This window comes from Python bivittatus, unplaced genomic scaffold, assembly GCF_059951505.1.
Source record: "Python bivittatus isolate LINGU-HERP-01145 unplaced genomic scaffold, Pbiv_v1 ctg000080_np1212, whole genome shotgun sequence".
Lineage (NCBI taxonomy): Eukaryota > Metazoa > Chordata > Lepidosauria > Squamata > Pythonidae > Python > Python bivittatus.
In genome coordinates this window covers 87,245,995-87,257,274 of record NW_028277035.1, presented here as the reverse complement: position 1 = coordinate 87,257,274, position 11,280 = coordinate 87,245,995, and the positions used below count along the sequence as shown (strand labels likewise).

At 44.8% G+C, this 11,280-nt stretch overlaps 1 protein-coding gene across 1 annotated transcript; it reads left to right on the top strand.

Annotated features, from left to right (window-relative positions):
• Positions 1–303: 303 nt before the first annotated feature.
• On the top strand, positions 304–9,932 carry LOC148216773 (uncharacterized). Its single transcript, XM_088134567.1, has 3 exons — positions 304–606; positions 3,955–5,411; positions 6,722–9,932. The coding sequence occupies exons 2-3, from the start codon at positions 3,966–3,968 to the stop codon at positions 6,752–6,754; spliced, it is 1,479 nt and encodes a 492-aa protein (XP_087990693.1). The 5' UTR covers positions 304–606; positions 3,955–3,965; the 3' UTR covers positions 6,755–9,932.
• Positions 9,933–11,280: the final 1,348 nt, after the last annotated feature.

Sequence of the window (11,280 nt, the reverse complement as noted above, 5' to 3'; positions counted from 1 at the left end):
TCTGGGAGTTGAAGTCCACACATCTCCAAGCTGCCAAGGTTGAGAACAGGGCTCTAGCGGCAAAGTACCATTTCAACTCGACGGGGAAGCTGGCGACCCCCGGCGGGCTAACCATCCAAGCCGGGTCACCCCAGCTTGCTCTCGGTCCCATCCCGCAAATCAAACCAGGCGGCCGCGGCCGAAGAAGCCTCGCCTGCGCTCGCCCGTGGGAGGGAGGGGGGAGGGGGGCGAGCGGGGGTCGGGGGCGCGGGGAGCGCCCGCCCCGCCGCTCTTCTCCGCAGGGCCGCCAGAGGTCTCCGGCAGATCCGCTAGCCCGGCGGAGGCCGCCTCTTGCGCGGCGAAGTCTTTCCGTGGCGCAGCTTCCTGCCCCTGACTCAGCGCCCAGCCGAGGCGGGGATTGGCTGGCGGCGGCCGGGAGCGCAGCCTTGCCTTAGGAAGTCCAGCCTCGGCGGCCAGGCAGGAGCCCCCGAGCCGCCGCCGCCGCCGGCCCCGTCTTGCCGCTGCAGCGCCCGCTCTGCTCTGGCGCCCGCTCCGCGCCTTCCCCTCCGCCGGGCGCCGCTCCCCGCCGGCGATCCGTCCTGCTGCAGCGGGTCTGGCCCGTTCCTGGTGAGTAACCGGGACGTGGGAAGCTGGGCTGGGCCTCGCGCGCGACCGCCGGGCTGCGGCGCGGCGCGGCCGTGCGCCTCTTTCCCGCTGGGTCCCCTCCCGGGAGCCGCGGAGGGGAAGCGGGGCTGACGGCTGCGGGATCCCTTGCGCCGCCGCCTTCGCCCTCTGCGGCTCTAGGCCCCTATTGTTTTCTTGCGGGCCGAGCGCTGCCCGCAGGATTGAAATAGGCAGCGCGGCGCAAAGGCGTTCCCGCGGTCGGTCTTCCGGATCGGTGCTTTCCCCCCTGCCCGCCAGGTCAGCCTAAAGCGTTTATCTTGACCAGTGGCAGGAAGGATAACTTTGGCACCTTCGGGCTTAGCAGCAGCCCCGCAAGGTAGGGCCTGCCTGCGCGACCCGGGCTGTAAAAATCCGGAGAACCACGCTAGGGTAGCGAAGAGATATAAAGAATCCTGCTGGGCTCTCGGCGTTGGCCGAGCGTGGCTTACTTCTTGCAGCCCTTTCATTGCCCACCGAGGTAACATTGTAATCTGGCCCACGAACGATTTAAGAAGCAAGCAGAGATCCAAGAAGGAAGCCGACAGTCTGGAGTTATTGCAGCCATCAGCATCTAGAGAAGTGAGAACCAGCACAATGGGCAGGAATCGTTTTAATCATTTTAGATCCGTGTTTTTCAAACTTGGCCACTTTATGATGAGTGGACTTCAACTCCCAGAATTCCCCAGCCAGCTGTGCTGGCTGGGGAATTCTGGGAGTTGAAGTCCACGCATCTTAAAGTGGCCAAGTTTGAAAAACACTGCTTTAGATGAAACAAGACAGCCCAGGTACCCCAGTCAGAAACAGTACCCCAATCATGTACCCCAGTCAGAAACAGGCATACAACAACCCTAATCAAGGCAGGTAGGACAAGCTACTATGCATAAAAAGGTAGGAAACCCCGCCCCCTTGTGTCAAATTTTTCCTAGTTGGGTAATGAAACATTTGCAAGAAGAACACCAAGCTCAACAAACACCAAGACCTCAAAATTTCAACCCTGAGCTACCCACTGCAGCTAAAGGTCACTTCTTGTATCTTCTCCATTATTGGGGGGGGGGGGGAAGAATCCTATCATTTTGCAGCTTTCCAGTGATCTTCCAGATACAGTAACCCCAATGTAAAACTTTTTTTTCCTCTTTTTTGCAATCTATTAAGTTTCAGGAATGAGCCTGAAAAACTCCTGTTTGCCACAATGTAGCCCGACACTTTTAGCCTAGCGCAGTGTTTCTTAAACTTTTTTCTTTCAGGACCCCTTCCCACTTTTAAAAATTATGGAGGACCCCAAATGAGTTTTGTGTGTATGGTTTACATTTATCAATATTAACCATATTAAACATTGAAATTGACACATTCACTGCCACTACCACTTCTCATGATTGTTTGATGGGATTTTAATATTATATTGTTTTTCACCATAGGTTGACAAATAATTTTGATTTCTTTGGGGATCCCCAGTGGTCTTTGGACCACGCTTTAAGAAATGCTGGCCTAGTGTTTGGGCAAGCCCAACCCAAACTGTGTGGTTATGTTATAGTTCAGCATGTCGCACAAATCCACAAAATTGGGCAACTTGAATAAACAGTTACGTTATGCCAAAGATAGTGGGTTTCTTAAGGCCACTTAACGCCAACATGAAATATCAAGTTTGAATAAGGGCTTAAGGAGGAGCTCCATTAGCTCTTGGGTAGCATGAGAAGGATGTTGACACACTCCTGTAATTAAAGTTAAATCTTTATTTTAAAAAAAATGTCCCTGGTCTGCATGGTTGGAGAGGAAAAATGCCAACTCTGTAAAGATTGTGCTGGCTGACGGAAACACGGCAGAGACAAGCAATGTTTCTGAAATAAATGGAGCATGAATGGGGGGAAAATCTGATACCAAGGGTGCTTAAAGTATTTTAAGTGAGTATCTGACTCGGTTGAACTCTGAGATAGTCAGGGCAAATACTCAGCTCAGAGGTCCTGAACCTGGTTAGAAAACTGAAGTAGGATACAAGATTATTTGTGTCTTCTTGTTTAGCAATACTTAAAACATAACATCACCAGTGATCTGAACTAAAGCTAATGAAAACTCAACAAAGATTGGGAACCAGCTTTAAATAATGACTTCTGTTCCAGTTAAGTAGGAGCCCTGTTAAGCTTTTAGATACAATTTACACAACTCTGGCATGTTGTTTTTATAATTAAGACAAGAGGAAGCTTTCTGCTGCAGATTTACTTCTTTATTTACTTATTCAGAAAATGTATACGGCTGCCCAGCTTAAGCAAATAATTCTGTGCAGCTAGTAATACAAATTGAATATAAACTAGCGAAAAATATGACTAAAAGCAAACTTAAGAAGTACAAAGGCATCTCATAAACAATTCATGTTGCAAAGCTCACGTATATGCCACCAAGAATATCGGGGCACTACAGAACGATAAGAACTGGAAAGGGTTAATAAGGCCATAAACACCAACTACCAGTCTTAATCCTCTGGACTTTTTAACCATGGTGGCTTTTCCTAACTTCTCCCTTGCCAAAGAATTCTGAGTTCTCTGCCCCCTTATCCCAACCTGTTATTGTACTACAGCCAGAGATGGACAGACTTTATATCTGTTTTGGGTCATGGAGGTTTACAGTGATATACGTGAAGTTCTTCCTGTATTTTGGCAGGAAACAATGGAATTCAAGCTATTGCTCATCCATAACGCTCCGATCACCCTTCCTCCTTCTCCCCCTGGCCACAAGAAGTTCCCACCATAGGAATATACCTATATCTCCTGTTTATTCTTTGCTGCTAAACCAGGTCTATGAAAAATCAGCCCCATTTGCTGAGAAGGTGTCTGCCTCTACTTGAAGATAATCAGACTTCACCTAAAATGGTCACAGGTTGCACTTTGCCACTTACTCCTCCTCCATATTTTTTCCTTCTCTGTTTGACATGAAGCTTAGTAAAGCATGGTAACCTTTAAGGTGCCACGCAACTCTAATGTTTTTCCAGCAGCTGGCTGGTTAGTGATGTTACTGAAGCCGCCTGGGTCCTCTGTACAAATATCAATAATTTTTTCCCAGTACTCTAACCAGTTTCTGGTATAGTGCAACTTCCAAGAGGCCAAGTGGAGGTCAAGAAGTCCCTGGCTTGAATTTCTTCTTGTACTCTTCAAATGCCTTTTGGCAAACTACTGTCTCCCTTCGCCCCAGTGCCATTAGCAAAATAATAACCTTTCTCTACCATTGTAGATAGGGTTGTTCTTTGGATCAGCAGTACAGGTGAGTGCCATGCAGATTCTTACTAATATTGCTAATTATTATCTGGATTCTTTTTCTGTCCAGTCATTGAAAAGATGGTGAATGAGGAAGAGGAGGGTACTTCCAAACAGGGTGGCCCTAAGCCAGCAGAACCACATCAGATGCTTTCTGAAAGTTGCCAGAGTCATGTGTCTCCAGACCTTGAATCAGAAGGAGGTGAAACCAATGAGGCTAGTTCAGAGATGGAACTGAGAAGCTTGAAGCGTGACTTGGACAGTGACTCTCTTCCCATCAATGGGGACGTTTCTGAGGGTGGGAGGGTTTATCCGTCGCAGACACAGTATATTTGCCCTGTTTGTGGGGAATGTTTTAATGGGAGCTCCTGCCTTGTGGAGCATCAGAGGGTCCACAAAGAGGAGAAGCTGCACCCATGCCCTGTGTGTGGAAAAGGTTGCAGCCAGGAAGCTGACTTGGTTGAGCACATGCAGAGTCACACTGACGAGAAGCCATTTTCTTGCCTTGAGTGCGGGAGGAACTTCCTTTTCAGTTCAGACCTGGTGGCCCATCAAAAGGTCCACACTGGGGAGAAGCCTTACATCTGTCTAGAGTGTGGGAAAGGTTTCTCCCAGAGTTCTCAGCTGATGTCTCATCGGAGAGTCCATACAGGGGAGAAGCCCTATGAGTGCATTATCTGCGAGAAGAGCTTCCGGTCCAACTATGACCTGGTCAACCATCAGAGGAGCCACACTGGAGAGAAACCTTACATATGCTCTGACTGTGGGAAAAGCTTTACCCGGAGCTCACACCTCATTTCCCATCAAAGAGTCCACACTGGCGAAAGGCCCTACCCCTGTGGGATCTGCGGGAAGCGTTTCCGAGACTGCTCGCATCTAATTCGGCACCAAAGGGTCCACACTGGTGAGAAACCGTACGAGTGCTCCATTTGTGGAAAGAGCTTCCGGGTCAATTATGACTTGGTCACCCATCAGAGGAACCATACTGGAGAGAAACCTTATGAATGCCCTGATTGTGGGAAAGGCTTTAAGCGGAGCTCCCACCTGATCTGCCACCAGAGAGTCCACACTGGGGAAAGACCTTATCCCTGTGGCATCTGTGGGAAAAGCTTTAGTTACAGCTCAGACCTTATTAAGCACCAGAGAATCCACACAGGGGAGAAACCTTATGAATGTCACATCTGTGGGAAGAGCTTTCGGATCAATGCTGACCTGGTCACTCACCAGAGGATTCACACTGGAGAGAAACCTTACACCTGCTCCGATTGTGGGAAATGCTTTGCCCGGAGCTCACGTCTTGTGTCCCATCAGAGAGTCCACGTGAAGGATGGGAGCCTGGGAACTGCTCTTTCTGAAACTGAGTCATCCCGGCCGGGAGCAGCTACCTTGTCCCCAGCTCCTGAGCATCCCTGGGCCAAGGAGGAGAAGCTGGCCCCATCCCTTAAGCAAAGCAGTGAGCCCCAGGCTCTGACCGGTCTGGGAACTTCGACTCAGCTTGCCCGTGGTGATGTTCCTCAGGCTGCCCATGTGAGTGAAATAAAGATGGAGTGCAGGAGCTGAGAGGCAAGCAATCTGGATGGGAAACTTCTACTTTCCAGTAACAAAGTAGTGTAGAGAATCTGGAGTTCCTTATCCATTTTAATTAGCCTTCACAGAAAGCTTAAAGGGATCCTTTGCTTGATGAAACTAGATACTATCCATGAGTTGTTTTTTCCAGTGTGCATATTGAAGAAGGAGTGGGTTGATCCAAGGAAGAATGAAGTGTCTGCACCCACAGCATGGTCTCGCCAGCCATATTTAAATTAAAAGCCATTTTGACATTGGCTGGCTTTGCTTCCCCAAAGAAATTCTTGGAAATATAGTTTGTTGAGAATTCTTGATTAAAAATGTATAGAGTAAAGGTGGGAGGGGAAGTATACAAAAATGGATGAAATGTTGGAACCCCTTCAGAAATATATTTATTGATGCAAGCTGAAACAAAAAAAATGGCACTGCTATATAAAGGTTGCCTTGAAATGACAAACGGAGCAAGAAAAATATAACCGAAATTAGTGTTTATTGTAGGCAAGTGTTCTGTTTAAAATAATGCAAAGTAATCATCTTTTATTTATCATGGTTGTTTCTAAAAGATCCATACACCCCAGGGTTTATTTGCTCTGTTCCTCAGTGGGAAGCCATGACTTTTAAAGCAACTGAATATAAATATACTCACAGATTTTTTTTTTTATTTTAAGCACAAGCTTCTGCTTCACAGAAACAACATTCTGCTGTTTATTATCTTCTAACAATTTCTCCTACATTTGTGTGCGCGCGTGTTTAATAAAAACGCTATCGCTATAATAAAAATACTTTAGTTGGATAGAATAAAGCTTTAAGTCCTTAATAACATTATTTAACTTAATTTATAAGCCATGACCCTTTTGTACAGATCAACCACTCAGAGATGGTTGTACAGAGATGCCCATAGGATGTAAGGGCATCCTTGGTTATGTCTCCCTCTCATTTCTCACTGGGAACCCCCACAGGCGTTTCAGCTGGGCATGTTCCCTTACATGCCGAGTGGAAGAATCCTGGTGGATCTTTCTGTCATCGTGCAGTGAAGGAACATCTCCATTCGTTCTTATTTCAAGGAGCATTTAAATAGAAGTTGAGAAATTTCAATCCAGCTATCCAAAATATAATCCAGGTATGACGCAAGAGTCTTGATGTGGTTGTTTCTGTGTGATAGAAACGTTTATGCTCTTCTCTGGTGATTCACCACTGATCTCTTGTTTACTGTATTCTTGTTATGCGTTAATCCTTTTCTTTTGCCTGAAGTCTCCAATCTTTGCTCACAGTTCTACCTGAAGGGGAAGATGGGGTGCCAGTAGCGGATTTAGTCAACTTTGGGTGCAGTCATATCGGGACTTGATTGTGAGTAAATGTGCTTGAGACTATACTTATAACTTGATAGCAGATAACAAATTGATTGTGAAAACTGTTGGTTGTTCCAGCTGTAGGTCTCACCCCACAGCCATGGGGTATGAGAAGTTGCATGCAGATCAGTAAGCCAGCTGATAAATGGAAGGCTTTATCCATTCCTAGAGGTTTTTTAAAAAGTCAGAGAAGGAGGCTCTGAACAACGCCCTTATCTATGGTGCCTAGGTTCACCCATCACCCTAAGCTGCAATTTTATTTAATGTGTTGCATAAGCCCTAGCACACTGGGTTTACACTTTGTGCAGTCTTAAACTATGGTTCACAAATCACAATAAAACAGTGGATGGGTTCACACAACTTATCAAAACAACACCAAACCATCTGCTTTGCTGGTTAAATGAAAACCCAGCCAGTCAGGACTCTTCCCTGTTCTGCAAGTTCCCAGTTGCCAGTAAATCTGTTTTCCGAGCTATTCATTTTTGTGGATTCATTTTGATTATACGTAACAAAAACACCACTACTCAGACCAAGGACAGAGGTGAGGATTGGAGGTAGAGAGAGAAGTGCTGTGCCAACGTGTAAGCCTTGGCATAACCTGAGCAAGCTGGTACTAAGTCAAGATTGCGCAAGACGTTTTTTATATTTCTTGAATTGCATCTCCCAGAATTTCCTGCCAATAAAGACGATTGTGACGGGATTCTGACAGAGGTAGCTCAGTGCATCTCAAGAGTACCTTGTTGGGGAACACTGTACTATGGCACATGGCAGTAGAATGGCACCAGCTCAATCCTAACATTTTCAGCTGCCGCTCCCCAAAGTACTAGGCTACCAACGATGCATTGGTCCACATCAGCTTGGAGAAACAATGTATTTGAAAATACGCAAGCCTTGTTGGGCTAATAGAAAAAGCCGATTCTAACCACTATAGTGGAGGATATTCTGTGTTGTAGTTTGGCCATATTCTGTGAGAAATGTACAAGTGATAAAAGGTTTCCCTCTTGCTGGATTACACATCTTTCACGTAGCTTTAAGGAGCAATCTTGGATTTAGATGACCATCTGCACAGTTTATTGCATCTAATTCAATGGAAAAAGTCAGAAAATAGATTTAGAGACTACATTGAAGCCTGTCCCCGCTCCTACCCCCAACTGGAAACGACTAAAAACTGGAAAAGGATAATTTTACCAAGTAGTAAAAAATATGAAGTTACCTGTTGACCTAAAGCAAAGATGATGATGATGATGATGATGATGATGATGATGATGATGATGATGATGATGATGATTTTTTAACCTTTTAGTTGGCTTTGGTAGCCTGGCCTCTTTAGAGATTAGAAAGTGGGAAACAACTAGGAACTCTGCTACTAAGAATGCACGGTTCTTGTCACTGAAGTGGTCAGAAGCTAAATAACAGGAAGGAGAAATAAAGGACGCATTTCCACGTCCTGCCAGGAGCATTGTCCTGCACGCTCAGGCTTAGCTGCTCTCTCTGCGTAGATATTCAAACAATGCAGCTGAAACCTTTTCTGTCTGAATTTTGTACTGATACTTGTAAGCTAGTGTCCTCCCAGGCTTCGCCTTGGGAGTAAAATAGGGCCTCTGCAGTCCATATTCCAGCATCCAAGCTCTATGCAGCAAGAACTAGGATAAGTAATACAGAACCGCAGCCTCCCCCACCGGGGTGTCTGCGAGATGCGCAACTTCCAGAATTCTCAGCAATATTCCTTCCAGCTGGGGGAACCTGGGAGTTGGGCAGCGTGCACAGGGAGCCATGCAAGTTGGGGAAAACTAGACTAAAAGAGTGGGTGCAGTTTTTAAAATCCAGAAAGTTTTCCCAACACCTTATTCCACCTCAGCTAAGACTGCAGACTGATACTACATATGTTCCAATTCTGTGTGTATTTTTTTTTTCTGGGCAGTACTAGAAAAAAGCCATGTATTATTATACTGCAGTGATGTTCATTATTCAATTGCTGCCTAGAGTCACTTGTATAGTGAGATGGGCGGCATATATAAATTCGAAAAATAAATACATAAAATATACAAATCAGCGTTCATAATGGAATATTTAAACTTTTCTTTGTGAAACATAACTGAAATGATCCAGATATACAAAAACAGAGTATTGTCCTCAACCAGGGTGATTTCCATGACAGTTGAAGTAGAACGGAATCAGAAAAACTTGCATTTCACTTTCTTGCAAGTAATCAGCCATTGAAGACAACAAAGCTGCATTGCCGCCAGAGGTTTGAATTGCCAGCAGCAACCCATCTCTTTCTTAACGTAAGGCTGCTTGCATTCCCATGTTTTTTTTTAAAAAGAAAGATTAGACTCAGTTGGCAAAAGCTAAATGCAGAAGTGCAACACGAGAACCACGCGGAGCTTTAAAAAGGATGGACAAACGCTGTTCATTTATTTATTTATTTTATTTTTATTGATTTGTATGTAGGAATGGTGCAGAACTGATTTTTGCTAATATATTACACACACGTATACATTGGCCAGATTCACACATTGCATTTACCTAAACATGGAGAACCTGAGGTCCTCCAGTTGATGCTGGTTTCCACAGTCAGTCCCAACCAGCAGGGCCAGTGATAAATAATGCTGGGATTGGACTTCAGCAACACCTGAAAAGGTCAAGTTTCTTCACTCTTGCACTGAATCATAATACGGTTAGTTTTGCTCGGGCTTTGTATTACATGCAAACTAGGCTACTGCGGCCTATGAGACAAACCCTAGTTTAAACTCTGGTTTAGCACTATGTATGAACCCAACTTTTGCTGATTTAAATATAAAAGATAGGCTTGCTGCTAGCTGTGACAATAAAACCTTGTCAGCATCACAAAGAGTAAGGGTTTTCCCTCTGAATATATACTGTTCTATAGAAGGATCTGATGTTAGCTTAATCAGAATTTTTTGTAATTTGGCCAGCTGAACTGAAGGGAAGTAGCGTTGGGAGGGGTGGGGAAAAACGTCTGTCTACATAAGGTTTTTCTTAAACTTTCTTTTTAATTTGTTTTATTGATCAAGTTTGTTTATATCTCATGTTTACTGTTCTTCTGTCTGTATTTCTATAGACTTGGATTTTTCAATTTAAATTTACTGTATTCCAGTTTCTTATGGTAGCCAATAAAGTTTGTTTGAAATTTATTTCTAGTGCTAGTCTTTTACCTGGAAACTACAAGCTAAACAGAAAAGGGGGAAAAAGCTGTCCCCATACAGATTAAACTGGCTTACAGTGGCATTCCTTAAGACCCTCTTCCCATAGAAGACTGTTGCTTCATTGATAGATGGATTCATGGTGGGTTGAATGACCACATCCCAAGTGTGCGCATTAATGGATCCCTATCAACTTGGAGGGCCACACAGCTCTATCCTGTGCTCTTCAACATTTTTATCAATGTGAATGAGGGAGTTGGGGAGACATAAAGTGTGTAGATGATATACAATTGGGAGGACTAGCTAATTCTTTAGATGAAAGAAGATTCAAAAAGAGCTAGACATGGGCAATGGGCTGAAATGGATACTTTGGAATTTAGCAGGGAGAAATGTGAAGTTCTGCAACTGGACAGGAGAAATGTAAGGCCCAAGTATAGGATGGGAGACAGCTGGTTTGGCAGTAGTCCACGTGTAAGGAATCCAAGTGTCCTTGTTGACCACAAGTTAAACATGAATCTGCAATACAGCTGTTAAACAGGCAAATGTTTTCCTGGGATGCATTAACAGGAGCACAGAGTCCAGATCACAGGAAGTCATTCTGCTTTATACTCTGCCCTGGCCAGACTCCATTTTGTGTATCATGTCTAGTTCTGGGTACTACAGTACAGAGAGTGGTAAATGGGTTTAGAAGTTCAGAAGAGGTTTACCAAGATGATGGATAGTCTGGCTATGTGGAACTCTAAAGTATCTCGTTATGTTTAGCTGCAGAAATTATGACTATGGAGAGACATGGAGAGTCTTCAAATATCTGAAGGGTTGTCACAGAGAAGAGAGAGCTTTTTTTTTTTTTATTGCCCCAGAGGGTAGGATCAGAGTCATTGAGTTAAAACTACAGGGAAGGAGCTTCAGGCTAGACATCAGGAGGAAGTCTTGAGTGCATCAGCTGTTAGCCAGTGTAACTCATTGTCACATGTCATGGTGAGTTCTCCTTTGCTAGAGATCTTCAGATAGGCTGGAGATCTATCTGCCAGAGATGCTGTGGTGGATCCTGCAGGAGACTGGACTTCATGAGGATAAGCAAACATTCAACCTAAATCTTTACACTGCTGATAGTTATCAGAACATCTCTGAGCAGATTCATTGTGGAGAGAAGTGATTTCTTTCCACTTCCTATATTCAATAACTCATAAACACAAGCCAGTGATTAAGATTCAAAATCTGTCAGTGATTCTCCTCTAAGTGATGAAAGTTGGGAGCCGCATTCAAAATCAAATATTGAGAGCCAAAACCAAGCTATTAACAGTGGGGCAGCTATTT